This window comes from Rhinoderma darwinii, chromosome 12 (genome assembly GCF_050947455.1).
Source record: "Rhinoderma darwinii isolate aRhiDar2 chromosome 12, aRhiDar2.hap1, whole genome shotgun sequence".
Classification (NCBI taxonomy): Eukaryota; Metazoa; Chordata; class Amphibia; order Anura; family Rhinodermatidae; genus Rhinoderma; species Rhinoderma darwinii.
In genome coordinates, this window is record NC_134698.1 from 48,014,478 (window position 1) to 48,034,334 (window position 19,857).

The following is a 19,857-nucleotide window of genomic DNA, read 5'->3' on the forward strand; positions in this document are numbered from 1 at the left end:
TGTTTGCTTCGTAAAAAAATCCAAACTGTTCAAATACAAATAGTTGTTCTTGATCTGAATCTATGCACTACGTGGTTGAACAAATATTATAGGTTATTATAATAAGGGGGATATTCTGACATATTGATATGGTTATAAATCCAGCTACTGATATTAATCTCTCTAAGAATGGATTAGGCAAGACAGCTGATCTGCATGACATCTTGGGCGGTGTCATCCTGGAGAGCAGAGTAGACTTTATCTGGAGGAAGGACAGGGACACAATATGCTTTGTGCCTCTCTCTAGGGGCACATGAATGCAGATGAAGAATCCTCCCAGGCTTAACGTTTTCAGAGCAGTGTCAGAATAATGGATGTTGAGCACATGTCAAGCATTTGTTAATTTCTCTGTTATTTGGAGTTTATCTACCATGATCAATCTAGTAAACGAGCGCTTGGCTCCTGTGGCATGTGCCATTGAAATGGTGATTAGGCAGGCTGGCGGAGCCTTCTGCCTTCTAGTTTCCTTCTTTGCCAGGTAACCAGCTACGTATGAATAGCAATCGCTTTCCAATTAAGAGCCGGTTTACAGTTTAAATTGGTGGAAATGTATTTGGAAACTGCCACATTAACTTAATGCTTTGCAACTAACAAAAGTCCTCTACTCGATTTTAATTCTGCACTTAACAAGGACGAAATGAACCCAGAATAATACGATTAGGAAGGAGGTAAATACGGATACCTCCCTCCGCTCTTCTGCTTCATGATTGCAAATGTAATGCTGTTTTGTCTTTGAAAATGATGATTTCAGTATTTGTCAGAGGGAGATCAGTTTTAATTTAGTTTACACATGATGAAAAGAAAAACAATGGAAAAATAGTATGAATGCATACTATTGTCATAAAATGAAGATTCTAGTGAGGTAGCACTTTGAATACATCTGTAGATATATACACGCACACTCACACCTGTCATATTTTGAGAAGACCACCCCTCCGCTAGACCAGATTTTTCTGTCTGACGTATTGCCAATTCCCGTGTACCCCATGTATATTGGCCACACTTTTTGAGGACCACCCAGGGGCGTTGCTAGGGTCTTAAAAGATCAGAGGTAAAAGCCCCAAGACATATGTTTAATGTCCCCGAAAAAAATAAAATTTGATTGATATACAGCCTCCTCGGTGCTACAGCCTTTGAGACGCAGAGATGAGACCCTTGCATAGGCCGACGAGATACAGTGACGCAACTGCTCAAGGATCCTGTCCCAGCGTCTTATAGGCTGCAGGCCTAAAGTGGTCTGTAGCCGAGTGAATGGCGGAGCAGGGATCTGATAGCTCCCTCTTCCACCATAGTAGTCAATTGTATCAGATAAAATGGAATGTGGCAGTTGCCCAGGGATCCAGGGCATCGGGCCAAAAATCTGGGGCTTAGGCAACGGATGCCCGATGCTAGAGATGCCACTGGGACCACCCCTGTAGAAAATAATTTTTCTTTGCAATTTTAGGTGGTTGTCTCAGGACGCAGATACAGTTCAATTCTATAGTATCCTATAGTAATACAGCTGAACCCTATAATAGAGCAGGGGGCCATCAGTTCCCTGCTCTACTATTCACTGCATAATGCTGGATTTCTGCCACGTACAGTAATTTGGTCACTAACCCCATCACCCCTGTATATTACCCCATCAATCCTGTATACAGGCATGATGGGAGTTATATACAGGGATGATGGGGGTTATAGACAAAGTTAATGGGGTAATATGCAGGGATGATGGGGGTCCCTGTATATTACCCCCATCATCCCTGTATATTACTTCATCATCCCTGTATATTACCCCCATCATCCCCGTATATTACCCCCATCATCCCCGTATATTACCCCATCATCCCTGTATATTACCCCATCATCCCTGTATATTACCCCATCATCCCTGTATATTACCCCCATCATCCCTGTATATTACCCCCATCATCCCTGTATATTAACCCCATCATCCCTATGTTTATTACCCCATCAACCCTTTATGCAGTTTGGGAGTTAAATACAGGGATGATGGGGATTATATACATGGATGATAGCTGTCTAGTATATACAGGGATGATGGGGGTTATATACAGGGATGATGGGGGTTATATACAGGAATGATGGGGGTTATATACAGGGATGACGGAGTTAGATACATGGATCCCCATTATCCCTGTATATACCAGCTCCCCATCAACCCTGTATAAAACCCCTATCAACCCTGTATAAAACCCCCATCATTCATGTTTATGCCATTAGGGCGGGCACTGTCCGCTCGCTGTGGTGCATGGGCATTGAGGCTATACAAGAAGTAAATTTGGCGGGGATTGAGGACACCATGCACTAATAGGATGCCTGAAACTTCGGTATATGGCAGTAGTCCAGCGGAATCTGAAAATATGCATCGAGCGACACTGACGGAGGAGCCAAGGGATCTCCTCCACTCGTCGATGGATCAGGGTTAGGTGAGTAAGTATTTTATTATTTTTATTAGGCACTATTGGGGTTGTATCGGGGCATTATACTATATGGGGGCAATATACTGTGGGAGGGGCAGTGTCAGAGGTATATTATATAGAGTAGTATACAACAGGCTTAGGGGAGCGATATTAATTCAATGGCGTGGCATGCAAAAGGGGTGTGGTCTACTAATAGTTTATTAATCGTAATCAAGGTTACATTTTCAATTAATTGTTATTTTGATTTAGGTCATAATCGTCCAGCCCTACATTTCGGTGGCTTTAATGTTATTGCTAATCGATGTATGTGATATGTGGTCTCTTTTAGGGTGGAATGATGCTATTGATGAAATAGATTATTAAATGCAAATAAAGATTAAAGCATTCAGTAAAGGAACCATTTTCAGGACTCTTTTGCTGGTTGTAAAATTATATCAAGGGCCTCCCTATTTACTAGGACTCAAGATGATGTATCATAAAAGCTAATAGTAAGGAAAACTCCAAACAACTTTATACTCTACCTGGATTGTTTAAAAATTAAGGCTTAGTATTGAATTTTGTAGTTGGTATTCGATATTCCACCGTCTTTTTCTTTTAGCCATGTCCACCAAATTTGTAATAAACTAGCATTACAAATGTGCAACATAAATGAAAATCTAGACAGGTACCATCTATGTGCCCAACTTGCTGCATGGGTGCCATCCAGTAATTGTGGTTCTTGGCCTTGATTGAGTTTATCTCAGGGATGTTTGGACCCCCTTTTATTGTAGCAGGAGCTGCTATTGGTATATTAGGCCACGGTTTCCGCCTCTAACCTCCCATTGAAATAAATGGAAGGAAGAAAAAGCCTGCAGCACTAGTTTCTGAACGGTTTTCCGCTGCGTTTTATGACCGCGGTCCTCGCATTAGCTTCAAGCCTGAAGGAATTCCGTGGCAAGAAATGCAACATCTGCTATTTGTTTCTGATTTTACCTCCCCATTGAATTCAATGGGGAAAACCTGCAACACAAAAACAGTGATTACGCAAATACAATTGACATGCTGCGGATTAAAAAAAACGCACCGCCGGTCAATTTCGGAGCATTTTTTTCCCACTCATTTACACTGCGTGTGGATGAGACCTGTTCCAATATTATTCACTTTCCTGCTATGGTACTATGCTGCAGATTTTCTGCAACAAAATACTTTGCGAAAAAAATAACGCAGTATTTACGCAACGTGTGAACTTGGCCTTGTGTATGTTCATTCAGAGTCGATTCTAGCTTTCCTGCTGCTTGAGGCAAGTATTTAAATAGCGTCCCTCAGATCTTAATTGACATCACCCTGGCTGTTCTACATCACTACCAGCCTCCTCCAACTCTTGCGAAAGCGCTGTTGCCCTGTACTCCCCTGGCATGCGTAGTGCTTCTATGAAGCCGGGCACACCTCGCAGCACGGTGCGTGCCTGTGTAATCGCGCATCCGAGAAAGTTAGAGGAGACTGGTAATGATGTAGAACAGCCAGGGGATGGCAATCAAGCATGGACAGGTCGGTTTGGAGTCAGGACTGTGTGACTCTTCAGGATAGCGTCAACGATCCATGACCCTTCATAGAGTAATTAGCATACAGCGTGCACCATTTTAAAAGTTGATTTTATAGATTTTGCTGCATTTGAAAAAAACATACAGGGGAATGTTTGGAAATATTGTCAGGTCATGTATTACTGCATGGTGTCAGTTCAAGAGGTTAAAACTACCTGACAGGTTCCCATTAAATATACAATGAATTGTAACAATACCATTTTGTTGTTATAAGTATATCCTATATAATTACAGCACCAGAACCAAGCTCAGTACATATATTCAGCACTAGAACAAAGCTTTGACATATATATACGGCACCAGAACCATTCTCAGTACATATATACGGTACCAGAACCAAGCTCAGTACATAAATACAGCACCAGAACAGAGCTCAATACATGTATACACAGCAGCAGAACCACTCTCAATACATATATACAGCAGCAGAACCAAGCTCAATACATATATACTGCAGCAGAACCAAGCTCCGTATGTAAATACAGCACCAGAAACAAGCTTAGTACATACATATAGCACCAGAACTAAGCACAGTACATATATACTGCACCATAACCGAGCTTAGTACATATATACAGTATCAGAAACAAGCTCAGTACATAACTACAGCACCCGAACCAAACTCAATAGATAAATACAGCATCAGACAAAAGCTCAATACATGTATACACAGCAGCAGAACCAAGCTCAATACATATATACAGCACCAGAACCAATAGAGCTCAGTACAGAGATTTTTTGCAAATTCAGTTTAACCCCTGCCTTATAGGTTTACACAATGAAAAACTACAGCTCTCATCATGGACTGAACAATGGTAAGGATATGCTGGGAGTTGCTGTTTCACAAAAAAAAATAATCATACCACCCATCATCTCGCTGCAGATCATACAGAAACTACAGTACTGATTAGAGGCAGAATAAGCATTTACATTGGGTGACTCACAGGTAAGGTCTTCTCAGGTTCTAGTCGTTCTTTTTATTCTCCTTCTGTAGACCGTGCCCCCTATAGACCGTGCCCCTATAGAGCCTCCTGTTGATAGTGCCCCCATAGAGCCTCCTGTTGATAGTGCCCCCATAGAGCCTCCTGTTGATAGTGCCCCATAGACCCTCCTGTTGATAGTGCCCCCATAGAGCCTCCTGTTGATAGTGCCCCCATAGAGCCTCCTGTTGATAGTGCCCCCATAGAGCCTCCTGTTGATAGTGCCCCCATAGAGCCTCCTGTTGATAGTGCCCCCATAGAGCCTCCTGTTGATAGTGCCCCCATAGAGCCTCCTGTTGATAGTGCCCCCATAGAGCCTCCTGTTGATAGTGCCCCCATAGAGCCTCCTGTTGATAGTGCCCCCATGGAGCCTCCTGTTGATAGTGCCCCCATGGAGCCTCCTGTAGATACTGCTCCTCATAGAGCCTCCTGTAGATACTGCTCCCCATAGAGCCTCCTGTAGATACTGCTCCCCATAGAGCCTCCTGTAGATACTGCTTCCCATAGAGCCACCAGTAGATACTGCTCCCCATAGAGTATCCTGTAGATACTGCTCCCCATAGAGCCTGCTGTAGATAGTGGGCCCATAGACTCCCCTAGAGATAGTGCCCTACAAACAGCCCCCTGTAGATCCCGCCACCCCAGTCCCCCTTTATATAGGGCCCTCTGTAGATAGGGCCCTCTGTAGATAGTGCCCTACAAACAGCCCCCTGTAGAGACTGCCCCCCAGCATCCCCTGTATATAGGGCCCCTTGTAGATAATGCCACTCACACGGTTAACCTAAAAATAAACATGCTCTACATACTTTACATACTCACCTGATCCCGTTCCCACGCCGTCCTTCAGCATCACAGGCCTCCTCTCTTCTGAGCAGGTCTCCTGGAGCTGAACGACGCAAGTGGTACGATGACCCCATTGTGCCACCAGCATCATTCAAAAGTGCTGAATGGCAGGGCAAAAAACGAATGTTCCTTGTGCGATGACGTAATCGTGCCTCTTGCGTCTTTGAAATGCACTGACTGGCAGGGCAAGGAGGTAAAATTATAGTGCAGGAGGGGGTGGCGACGGTTGGTTTCAGCATAGCCACCGCCCCCTCAGGCAGCAGGCCGCTGTGGATCCCCCCCCTCACCTCATGGACGGTGCGGTCCTGTGTCCAGTGTATAAGCTGGGAAAATTGGCAGACGTATGCATATCTATGCTAAACTGTTTCATGTTTGCCATTTGCCATTCTGAGAATAAATAATAATGAAAAAAAAAAAGCAACGTACTTAGTTACCGCAGTGTGAACATAGCCTGAGCAGGTGCTAGGGCATTTCTGGGCAATGGAGTAATCAGTTAACGACCAGCCTCATACGCATCTTACTATTATATAGCAAGTTACAAAGCACATGGGCATACTTTATCTAGAAATGGATTTTGCAGAATAATGTTATAGATAGCTTGTTATAGTTATATGATATAAAGTATATTTCAACACATTGTTGCAGTTAGCAATGACATCTTTGATCAGCTACTACTCCCTGGTGCAATTTCATGTAGAGCTTTTGAAGCTCCACTGAATTTTATGGCTTTGACAAAGTGGAGGATCTGAGATGCCACAGGTAAAGTAATGCTGTTAACTACGGTATGTGTTATAGCTCCAGACAGTGAACCTAGAGTAGCGGTAGTAAATCCTGATCCAATAAAGCCATTGAAATGTAAGGATTAATCCTTCATAATTATGGACTCTGTTCAGTGCTGTCTCTAGGCTAATTAGGGACGTCTGGCTCAATATGCGCTGTAGGATCCCCGTATATATTGTGCCTTATTGCATCTCTTTCTGGACAACAGAAATAGAAAAATGAAGGATCTACTCAGGGTAGGGCTGGGAGATTATGAACTAAATGAAAACCCCCATTAATCGAACATGTAATTTCAATTACGATCAATGAACAATTATTTAGACAACGCCCCTTTTTACATGCCACTAACCTTCTTTTTTTTTTTTTTTTTAATCAATTCAAGTTTATTAACGTTACATAATACAGGAAATCCAGCATATCACATCAATGTCTTCGTACATAACATAATACATGTATACAGGAATTCTGTAAACAAAAGAAGCAAATCTCCCTTAACAACCCCCCCCATTCAGCCCTATACCCCCTAGTCTGTCAGTTCCCAATCCGCTCCAGAAAATTTACAAAATGTTCCCAACGTAATCGAATAAGCATCCATCTGTTTCTTTATACAATTGTCCTGTGTCTGAGTACGTCAATAATTATATTAAGGCCGTCCCCCAACCACAAGTTCTCCTCTTAAGAACCATCCCGATTTGGATATGACACGTCCCAGTACTCCTATCCTGTCCCGTATCACATGCCTTCATCTCTCTGAAGTTCACCAAACATTCGGATTCTGAGTAGGGCAGGCAAAGCCAATCCTGAGTGATCAAGCCTTCAAATTTCTTGACAGTTCCCCTTTTCTTGTATATATTATACTCCCATCAGAATGATATGATTGACAGCCCTGAGAATTTCTCCCATGGAAGGTGGGCTAGCATCTAACCAATGTTTTGCTATTCCTTTCCGGACCTGATATAGAATCTTGGCTATGGCTAATCTTTCCTGCCGTATATACCACAAAGCACAAACGGGTATGTATGTAAGGCCAAAAATACTATAGAATCACTATGTATATCAAAAAAGTATACATTTTATTCACAGTAAATACACCTCATAAATGATAAAGACACTTAAAAAAGCAAAGACAGGCTCTACAAAGTCTTGGGGGGAGGGGGGTTTGCCACCCTGATAAGTGGCCAACAAACAAATATCCCCACACTTCCACCAATTCCCCTAAACATGCATTTCTATTATATAAGCATGAGTCTAAAGAAAATATTGCATCAAACCATTTTGCTGAAAACCGCATAATCCCATGATAATCAGAGAGGGGAAGAGGGGACTGAATGCCCCACGCGTATCGCCACAAATGTGGCTTCCTCAGGGGTAATCTTTCCTGCCGGTCCCCTTCCAGATCCCCTACATACCTAAGTAGTAGCACCTTCGGATCATCTGGAAGCCTTATTTCATAGACCCGCCATATCCGCTCCATCACTTCCTCCCAAAGGGTCCTGAGAGCACAACAGGCCCAGAACATATGAAAAATGTCCGCTTTATCCACCGGACACCTATTTAACTCCCATTCTTTTTAGAACCCATGGCGTCCTATACACCGTATGTAACAAAAAGATTTGAGATCTTCTCTGTGCTATATTCAAGGACGGATTTCCTGGTGATGCCAGGATTTCCTCCCAATGGTCTTTGGGTATGGGGCCTAAATCTTGTTCTCATTTCACCTTTACGGGTTCCATAAGATCACCTAAGTGCCTAGACAGCATAACCCTATACACTAAAGAAATCAACCCCTTAGTAGCAGGCACTTTAGCAACATTCTCAAAAACTCCCAATGCATGAATAGTCAAATCCACAGGGTTACTCGGGGAATGTAAAGCGTGGCGAATCTGTAATAATTGGTAAAACATTCCCTTTTCTATGTGAAATTCGTCCTTTAATTGCTGGAAAGATTTCAGGGCCGTTTCCTCGTATAATTGACTTAAACTAAGTATTCCTTTCTGCTCCCATCCTTGCATGCCTTCTAAGGCTCTGTTCACATCTGCGCTAGGGCTCCGTTCTGACGTTTCGTCTGAGCTTTCCGTCGGAACGCTACCCTGACAGACACAAACGGAAACCATAGCGTAATCGACTACGCTATTGATTCCGTCAAAACTACGGAACCCTTGCCTAGTGGAGACAAGCGGAAACCATTTTCACTGGATCCGTCACCATTGAAATCAGTGGTGATGGAAACGGAAACCTATGGTTTCCGTTTCTGTCTGTCAGGGCTTCGTTCCGACGGAAAGCTCAGATGGAACGTCGGAACAGAGCCCTAGCGCAGATGTGAGCGAAGCCTAATTGGTATAATTACCACGAAAACTGGTTTCTCCACAATGGAGTGTAGTTACTACATTCCCCCATTTACAGTAACTGTTTACTTTGCCACCATACCTTATGTATTAACAGCAATGTTGGCTTGTCTCTCGCTTGCGACGGCTCATTTTACATCTCACACCCTCTATTTGGATGCCATTGAATTAATATATATCCGCGAGCCTGCTGTATACTACTCATCCAATATACAACTGTTTTAATGCGAGATATGTACTGTCAAAAGTGTCCTGCTTATATTTTGATGTAAAAATATTAGAGGCTACATCAAATCATATGTGCATACAACCCTACAAACAACAGATGCTACATAGCCATGTTTAAACTTTATTAGAATATTGATCATAAAACATTGTTAAAAACTGGAGGAAACTCCACTCATGGAACAAACAGACACAGCAAGCAAAAGGATAGTATTATAATAAATATGCAATGATAACTGCACAAGATACCGTAATAAGTATACTGGCAAGTATTGTCTAATAAAGACCGTGCATAGACCCCAGTGCAGATATGAGTAAATGTCGCGCAATGATAGACTGGGGCTGGCTGGCAAATTTTAGCCTGGGGGCAAGTACACTGCACTGGTCCATAAGTAGCAGTCCATCCTGAACTTAGATGTGATTGATAACAGCTCGATCCTGTAGTATTTTTTTCTAAACGCTGCGTTTTCAGTGTGTGGCGTTTTTTCCCCATATGCTCCTTTATAAGACTTCAAAAAGGCTAGAAAAGATGACACAAAATAAAAAAATCCCACCAAAAATGCCACTTGAAAGGTAAGGCCAAATGCTGCGTGTTGTAGCGGGTAAAACGGCCCTTTACCTGCAAACTCGTGTGGCCATTAATTAAAACACCCTTTATGGCTTCACGCTTTTGCAGTTAAAGGTCCGTTTTACCCGCAACAACATGAAGCCTTACCTTAAAACTAGAATCACATCCACTTTTTAGTTCAGTTTTATATGTAGATTTTTGTGCCCAAGCCAGGAGTGGTTCCTAAATGAATGAAAAATATAAGGAAAAGACTGATATGTCTCATCTCTTTTGGATCCACTCCTGTGTTTGACTAAAAAATACTGCATGTATAATACCAGCCCAAATGCCATAAATAAATAATGTAATATTTGAACAATCGCTGGCGTTTTAACACAAAGTTTAAAATGCCAGATAAAAATCTATGTGAAGGAGGCCTAAAGGCCCTTTCAACATGGGCCGATGATTGAGCATTCAAGCGTTCATATGAATGCTTGTTCCCGATCGCTGCCGTGTGTAAACGGGACAACGATCAGATGATGCTCGTTAATCGGCTGTTTCTATCGTTTATGCAGGAGAAAATATTATCGTGGTCTGTAGCACATCTCCCTGTGTAAACGGAGATGTGCTGCCGACATGATGGAAATGCATGGGGACGATCAATTGTACTTACAATCGCTCGGCCCATACTTTATGGATTGTGGCTCGTTGTGAAAGGAGTAAATGAGCGCCGATGTATTATGCTGCAGATCAGATGTATTATGCTGCCTCCACCACATGTATACTATATATAATATACCCCCACATAGTATAATGCCCCACATAGTGGTGCCCACACAGTATAATGCCCCTCTAGTGCCTCCCCACACGGTATAGTGCCCCCCACACAGTATAATGTCCCTATAATACCCCATAGCTGCCCCCACATCCAGTATAATACCTACACACAGTATAACACCTCTATAGTGCCTCCCCACACAGTATAATGCCCCTATAGCTGCCCCCACACCCAGTCTAATGCCCCGACACCGTATAATGCCCCCATAGTTGCCCCAACTCAGTAAAATGCCCGTATAGCTGTCCACACCCACATAATGCCCCCATAGCGGCCCTCCACACAGTATAATGCCCCCAAACCCCGTATAATGCCCCCCACAGTATAACGCCCCCATAGCTGCCCCCACAAAGTATAATGCCCCCACACAGTATAATGCCCCTATAGCTGCCTTCCACACAGTAATATGTCCCTATAGCTGCCCTCCACACAGTATAATGTCCCTATTGCTGTCCACACAGTATAATGGCCCCCATACTTGCCCTCCTGAATGGTGGAACAGGGAGCTGAACTGTATCTGCGTCCTGAGGACACAGATACAGTTGAAAGCGGGGAAAAAACGAACCCAAAAAAAATTTTAAAAAAATGCGCAAGATGATGTTGATTATGGGTGCAAAATTTTGGTTTCTGTTTGATTTTTTTTTTTTTCTCTATTGCCCAGCCCTAACTCTAAAATTGTAAAATAGCAGTCTAATTTGCCTTTTTTTGTTATAAAGAGACATTCTGATGATAGCATATTCAAATATGTCAATTAGACATGTCAGAAGGTGACATAGGGGATCTGGGACCCTCGATGATGTTCACTTTTAATAGAGAGGTGATCTTTGCGGCTTTCTCTCCTTTGACACTAAAAGACTATTGCCCACACAATACACCAGAAATGTCTAACAGGTGAGCGTCCCACCTACTAGGAGAACAAGCAAGGTAGTCTCATGCAGCCGCGGCCTGAATGGAGAGGTGACTGCACATGCTTGCTAATTGACTTCCAAGGACAAGAGTGGAGAGACCTGTTATTCTCCATATCGTTATTTGTCAGGCCTGTGGAGAGTGGATCCCTGTACAAGTTCTTACCACCAACTAAAATAAGAGATGTAACTAACCCGGTCGCCCTGGTGTACGGAACTGTCGTCACTGTAACCTCCTGCTAGAAGAAGACAATGCAGGACAGGAGCGTGACTGCTCACATTCAGCCTGGACACAAACATATATTGCTCTACATACTTTGTCATAAATAAAGCTTGGCAGAAAAAAAAAATTTACTTGGTCTGCAACAATGTTTAGGTTGGTGGTACATGTCAAAGTAACATTCACATGAATGGCACTGCCTCCACCGCCTCGCCTTCTGCATATAGTGCATCCAGGTCACATTTCTTCCACAGGAAAACGAACGCACATGCACTCAGCCGCCCACATGATGTAAAAGAACACGTGATTCATTAGAGGCTCAGTGGTAGCTCCGCCCATTGGGAATCGCTGGCGGCCAAACGCACTTGACTAGCCAGTGGACCATTTTGCATATTGGTTGCTGAATAAAGAGGGGTCCATAGCTCAGCAACGGGGGGACGCACAAGTAACAGCAGCTATTAGGTAGGTCTACTAACTCACTTTGTTGGACCTAGTGACAGGTGCTCTTTAAAGGATCTGCTGCTAACGTCTTGGTGCCAGATACTTTAGGACACCTTCAGAGGTCTTGTTAAGTCCATACCGTGGCAGGTCAGAGCTGTTTTGACAGCACAATGGGTACCTACAAAACATCAGGCTGGTCATTTTAATGTTATGACTAAACGAGATTGTATATATATATAAAATCCCAGTTTGAGGGGTCACCCCAATTATAGTAAAGTAATAGTGGATCCTTTTATTCACTAAGATGCAATGTTTCAGCTCCATGGGGCAATCAGCATGACATGCTATCTTAAAGTGTAACAAAACTATTTTATGAGCCTTTTGATGTGTTATAGTGACATGTCAGAAGTTTATCAGTGAGGGTCCGAGCAGTGAGATCCCCATTGATTGGTAAAATGAAGAGGCAGAATCGCATCAGTGAGTGCTGTCGCTTCATTTCAATAGACATTCTATTAGTCTGTACACCGCTCGTTGGGCTTTTCAATGACAGCCAATCGGAAACAAAGCGGCACAGCGCTTACCTGAACACTTCTGACGCTTTATTTTTAGCAATCAGTCTCCCACTGATCAAAACTTTTGACATGTCTCTTACATGTCAGAAGTTTTCTGAAAGTTTAGTTACCCTTTAAATACGCAGATTCAATTATCAATATAACAATCAAGCAATACAAGTATATAAATCTCATATATACATCGTGTACAAAAGGTGTTTAGTGAACATGAATAGAATAGACAATCATCACCAATTCATAATAATGTGACAGTGCGTAAATGGTTTTCCTTTAAAAGTCATAAAAGTGCTATGTGCATCATAACTGTATCGAGGTGCACACATTTAGCGCAATAAATGACTTGATTATTCTCACCGTTTATTTGTCCCCCACATTGTTTGAAGTTGTATGGCGATTACCAGAATTTCTCCATAGAGTTTAATGGCGAAGTCAAATTTTGCAACAAATGGCAGTCTGCAAAATAAAATTTGCTGCTAAAAATAAAAAAAGGCCTGTACTTACCTCTTGAGGGGCTGCCATAGCAACGTGTCCCTGGCTATTCTGGCTTCTCTGTGTCTAGCGGCCCTGCTTAAGACGTTTTATCAAATGTGACTGAAGCAGCCTGTGATTGGCTGCAGGGGTCACGTGATGGAATGTCATCATAGGGGGCAGCCTGGATGTAGAGCAGCTGGAAGAAAGGGATGCGTTGCTATGGCAGCACTGCAAGAGGTAGATACAGGCCTTTCTTTTTATTTTTGTAGTGGCGGTTTTCTGCGGTGGAAACTTTGTCCAAATATACGCACACTGTTTGGTGAGAATATTCAGCCTTATTTCCCTGTGTGTTTTGATTTGTATAACACACCCTAAATATCTGATTATTGTGGCTCGATGATGTTTATGTTTCAGAGCAAAGTGGAAAGGACCGCACAACTTAGGCTCTATTCACACGACAGGGTCCGAGTGTCGGCCAATAATAGAGGCCGTTTTGGTACGTTTTTCTCAGCCGTTTTGCATATGTTTTGCCTCCGTTTCATTTCCGTTCTGGGCCGTGTTTCCATTTTTAACGGCCGATTATGACCTGTTTTGCATCCGTGTTTTTCCTTGTCCGTTTTAAAAAATGTATGAATTTAATTTGTCACATTTTTTTGCCACACGCTTCCCTCTGTAGATAACGCCACACAGCCCCTGTAGATAATGCCACACACTGCCCACTGTAAATAATGCCACACAGCCCCTGTAGATAATGCCACACGTCATCGTGTCGCCTTCGCAGAACCCATGAAGACTAGAAACCACACCTGAAGAAGACGGCGCTGCATCGGTGAGTGAGTAGGGCATTCGGCGTCATCGTCACAGATCCGTTTTTAACGGTTGTTACATGTATTGACGGCCGTTAAAAACGGATCCATTGACTTCTATGGGGACCGTCTGGCCGTGAAAACTGCGAAGAAAATTGGACATGACCTATTTTTTGACGGCCAATATTCACGGGCCGTTAAAAAAACGGCCGTGTGAATACAACCATAGAACATCATTGTTCTGAAAACGTCCGTCACACGGCCGTTTTTAACGGTCATGTGAATGTAGCCTTAGAGTGGGCCTGTTACCTCTCTTGACATATCTGTTTAAGTAAATACTTGTTTTCCCCCGTTAAATAACAAGTCTGGTGCGTCTTTTCTTAGAAATTGCAGTGTGTCATCCCTCTGTTCTTTCTCCTAGAAAGTTACCATTCCTCTTGTCAAAGGGACGTGTCCTTGCACAGTCACACTCTGTCAGCACTGATCGGACATTGTCAGACTGAGTTGGGACACATCTCCAAATGGTGACAGCCAGTTTTCAATTTAAGTATACATTTCTAGGAGGAATAACAGAGGAATGGCACAATGTAGAGTTCTAAGTAAAGATTTTTCAGAATTGCTATTAAATGGGGAATACAAGTATGTACCAAAATAGTCATGTCAGGAGAGGTGACAAATCATCTTCAAATATTCAGTTTGTTGGCACTTTCATTAATCTGTTAGAAGTTTTTTTAAACCTCAATTTTCTAATAATTTTGTAGAATTGCTCTAGATAATCATCTGCAGGATTGTAGGGAGTTCAGAGTCGCCGCGTGTGCCCATACCCATCTTTTTAACTGGTCTGTAGCCCAGATCACTCCTGCAGCTCAAAAGAATATGTCCTGAAACGACATTATGAAATTGCTGGTTTGCATTTGCCGGACATAACCGATAGTGACGTAGAGTTTAGATCTAACAATACATATTCAGTTCTTCATTAACTTTATCTCTTTGTCACTATGAGAACTAGGTACAATGCGTGGATAGTAGGTATGGCATGTGTTCTATTTCCTGCACTGACTAGCTCTACTTATCATAGCCAGTCATTGTTTTCAAGCTAACCCCTCATTTTTTCAGTTGCCATATGAGAGACTATGAAATCTGTTCGGTTTGGCAGAGTACTGATCATTAATCATACGGAAATGGGGCGGTCTGATCCTGGTAACATTCATTAGGTAGCCCTAATGTTCTCCAAGACATGTCATTTTTTGCAAATAAATGTTGATCAACATTGGCCTATTGCATTAACATATGTGCGGCTACCTCTTTGTTAATATTAATACATTTGGATAGTGAGCGCGTATATCCTGTTCAGCTGGTTTCACTTCCCAAGTCTCCCACCTTCCAACCACCATACATATTTATCTCAATACATTTCCACGCTCTGCTGCTCCTTTTGATGCATGTCCCACACCAGGCTTGACAGAGCACTTATGCCCCCAAGAAGACAGTTCTGTACTCCTACGCACATTTGACACATGGTTATGCTAAATACTGAAACAGCATGAGGCTCATGTCATTAGCAGTAATTAACTTAATGAAAGCCACCTGGCTTTAAAAAAAATAATTAATTGGTTGTAAATAATAAACTTAGATATAATTTATAGGTTCCGCTATTTGGTATGTCACACAGTCCCAACAGGAATAGTTTGAAAACACTCCTGAATATCATGGCATGCTAGTAAAATCTTGCCTCGCCCAAAATACAGGATGCCTAGGCCCCTTTTATGGGCTCTTGTTGCCACAACGTTGTTACCATCAATTTATCATCTGTGTGTTGCATTTTTGTGTTTTATTAAGTCTGACCAAAGGTAAATGCGACATTTCTCAAAAGTGGTGTCATTTTATTCGATGTCTAAGTTAAAGCTCGGCTAATTTATTGACGTGTTGCAACAAATTTATGACTCCATCTGCCATCTGTGATAAATCGGTTACAATATACATCACTGACTATAACTGGAGTTGTGGAGTAGAGATGCAACTTTGTGGGGGGGTTTTTTTTTTTTGCGACTTTTTACATGTCCCTGAACACGTACCGGATTTGTTGCAGGTTTTCCGTCTGGATTGTTGCTGCTGAAATTTTCTGCACAGAAATCAGAGGATGCTGGGATTTTAAAGTCCGCAGCATGCTCATTCTGTTTTCGATGTTCACTGTGGATTTTTTTCCTATTCAATGTAAAGGGGGTGAAATCATCTGCAAAAAACGCACATAACACTTGCGGATTTTGCTGCAGAAACGTTGGGGAAATCCTGCAATAAATCAGCTACGTGTGTGGGTGGCCTAAATATTGGCCAAATTAGGCCATGCCCAGTTTTCACTCCACCTTTACAAACTGATGTATATGGCGCAAATGGCTCTAAATTCTGGAACAAATGGTTAATTAATATCTCACAATTCGGATTAAACTATTTTGGAGTAAAATGCACAAAAAAAAGCCCAAATCCATTGATTAGTGTAGGTCCATCTATATGTTGGGGTTTAACAAATAACCTCTGTGTGTTTCCATTGCTTACATATTGTGCATGCCTTTTATATAGTTTATGCTTATGCAGATTTTAAGCTTACAATTCAACACAAAGGACTATTGTACCTTTAGACGGCCTGGATGATATTGGATACATACTGGTGGACATTTATGCCCACAGGAATACATTGTGACAGTGGTATTTGCCACTACACATTTGTACTAGTGTTCTTGGGCATTACAGTTGCACAGTGCAAGTTATAAAGTAGCCCGAGCCTAAATGTAAAGGTCTATGTTGTGTAGATGTCTGGAATATGTCAGCATTGGAACCGTGGCCATTCCTTGTTGTATTCTTATGGTCTTTCATCTTTTGAAATGTTTACATTTACACCCCCCCCCCTTCTTTTTTACTTTCTTTTTTAAATAAACATTCCCATACTTTTCTTATGATCCTCTCATATGGCAGTTTTATGTGCAGATTAGCTTTAATTCTCCTGTGGTGGGGCCCCAGCAGCAGGACACCCTGTTACCAGCTTATTTTCTGAGGTCCCTTCCAACAAGAAATGAATGTTAAGACCACATCGATTTTTTGCTGAGTTTCAGTGCGGATTCCACATAAAAAATCCATACCAAATTTTCTGCACAACACCCCATTCAAGCGTAGCAGATTTTTCCGCTGCAGATTTTGAAATCCGCAACATTCTCTATACGTCCCGGATATATGCAGCTAAATCTGCTGCATCTGAATTATACCGTAAAGCTGAGGTCCTAACCGTTCTTATATTTAATAAAAAATTGGTGATCATTAAATGACACAAGTTGAAATTTGAAAAAGTCTAATGCTGCTGAATGTTTGTTTTTTTGTATTATGTATTGCAAATACAACATAGTCAATTCTAATGTTTAATCTGTCGCTCCGCGCCTTTTACTTTACATTTTAACTTTCATGAGCTACTAATACAAGTTTTACATTGAGGATTTACTGCAAGTACCAGACTACAGCATCAGTGCCTTGTGGTAATGTGACCAGTCCTACAGTGCTGATTGTGGTATATATCGCCTGGTGCCTCGACACAGTGGCATCGTTTTGGTCCTGGTTCTAAACTTAATTAATATGGTGCTGAACCTCCTGACAAATGTCAGTACCCGCTGCCAGTCATATATATGTTGTCCCATTCTTGAGCCAAGTACCAGCGATGGTTATCATCATCTACTAATAAAGGATTTTTTTTTCATTATTGACCCCAAATTTTTTTCTAATGGATTTGAGAACCCTTTTCTTCCTGTGGGGGAAGGGAAGTGACAACCATTAGATGTCACATGTTTAGCTTGGCCTCCTGGTCACAAGTATGAATAAAGTGGTATATTGTCCACTGCATGTAAAACATATCTATATGGCTATCCTTGTATACCCCATTGATATGCCCTCATTTTTATTATCACATAGAGACACTGCTGCAAATTTCCATTATAACCACTTTATGACTACCGAAAAGTTTTCTGCTCATTTATCCGTGTACTTCTTCGTAGTAAGTATTCTTTCAGTTTGACCACATAGAAGATCCCAGAGGGCTTAATGTTCTTCCTGGGAATTTTACAAACTGAAGAAGAACCTTTGATGTGGTAAATTATTTTTCTTTTTTTATACGTGCACGGAGGAATAAAACTTGTGGAACAAGATAATTAATCCTCTAGAACGCAGCTTCAGTGTTTTGTTTGCAAATGGAATTGCCTCTAGAAGGAAACTAAGTGAAAGACGAGAGAAAACCAAAATATGCTAATAATTCTCTGTTCTGCTGTACATTAAAAGCCGATTTATTGGAAATGTAATTTGTCCAGTAGGAGAATATATCAGAAGTAATGAATTGTGTTTTAAGATGGGGTGAGGGGTAGATATCCACTGAGGACAATTGAGTTAAAGCAGTAACAGTCGTTCTTATCGATCAGCATGAGAGGCGTCCCATGTCTGCCTGGTAACACATTACATGCTGGAGCGGGTGAGCTCAACCTTGACAGACATCGTGGACGCTCTTCCGGACTGTGCGAAGAGTTAACCATGCAGTAGTCTGAAAAGTGAGAGGAAAATTAGATACAGGTTGAGAGGAAACCCCTGTTGGCAAAGCTGCTTCATTGCCAGGTGCTTGACACAGAGTTGAGTACTGGATGGATGAAGCCTTGGAAATGACCGACTGGAAGGAAAAGAAGCCCTCCTACTGGGAAAGTTTCTATTTTCAAAGGCCCATCAGTTTCAGTGGGAATGTTAGAGTCCCATATGCTGCTACTGACATTGCGTTAAGCCCCCCTCCGTCTTTCCCTCCTAGCTTTACTTCATGCTTCCCTTTAATAAGACACAGCTACCAAAGAGGTTTCCCTCACTGCTCACAAAATGAATTTCAATATGTTGCCAATGAGCTAAGCGGCATGTTCCCAACTGCTAATGGATCTGAATTTCCATCCATTATTAATAGGAAATGTACTCTGTTTTCTTTTCAGCCCCCCTCCCTCCTGCTCCTTGTGTTTTACCAGCAGGACATGCCACTAATACAGCTTTGTGGGCCTGGAAAGTGAAAAAGGATCCTGCCAAAACATGAGCCTGCTGTATGTGCCGCTCACCCCTCACCATACCCTGCCTTTCTACTCCATTTCTTCTAAGTTTTCTGTTCCTTCCTGCTTTCTCCTCATCCCCTCTCCCCTGTTCCTTGACCTAGCCTTTGTCTGAGGTGTCCGTCTGGAACAAGTTTTGCGCACTTGTTTTCGTGTTCTCTTAGATTACAGGGCGGCGGGGCCTACCTTTGAAACTGACTAGCCTTTTGTCTCCCACCATGCACTCCAGTAATTAACTTTGTCCATCTTTTATTTTGTTCCAGTCAATCGCAGTCCACTCTGCTGAGCGTCTTCTCCCAGGAGTACCAGGTTAGAAGTTTCCTCTTTTGTGAAGCTTGACAGGTGCTTAATTGAATGATGAATGTCCCTTTATTTCTTTGTAATTGAACTGCCAGCCTGGTGATTGGTTTGGAAGATGTAAACCCCTCCACCTCCCTTCCCTCCGCTCTACCACCTCCCCTTATCAAGCGTTGCCTGATCCTGAGTGGATGCCTGCCAAGCTTTACCCATCCATCTGTCTAATAACATCTATCCTTTGCTTATTTGGTGGACCCGTAATAAATTATGCTAAACCATTATTATTCTGACAATAATAATTTCCCTGCGTTGCATGGTTCTGTGTGCTAAATGTTTGCTGACTTGCACTGTCAGGACTACTTTCCCTCGCTGACAGAGATTATGATAAACGACCCTCTCTTGGACTGGCAGAAGGCAAGAGAGGCAGAAAATGGAGTCAT

At 42.2% G+C, this 19,857-nt stretch overlaps 1 protein-coding gene across 8 annotated transcripts in view; it reads left to right on the forward strand.

Moving 5' to 3' along the window:
* The window catches only part of CDIN1 (CDAN1 interacting nuclease 1), a 412,283-nt gene that overhangs the window by 60,435 nt on the left and 331,991 nt on the right, over nt 1-19,857 (forward strand). For 6 of the 8 annotated variants that reach the window (XM_075844816.1, XM_075844819.1, XM_075844823.1 and 3 more), the window contains exon 3: nt 19,384-19,429. The exons of the other annotated variants lie outside the window; for them this stretch is intronic. In XM_075844816.1, the coding sequence (XP_075700931.1) occupies nt 19,384-19,429 (46 nt within the window). The remainder of the gene's footprint in view (nt 1-19,383; nt 19,430-19,857) is intronic. 8 annotated transcript variants of the gene reach the window in all.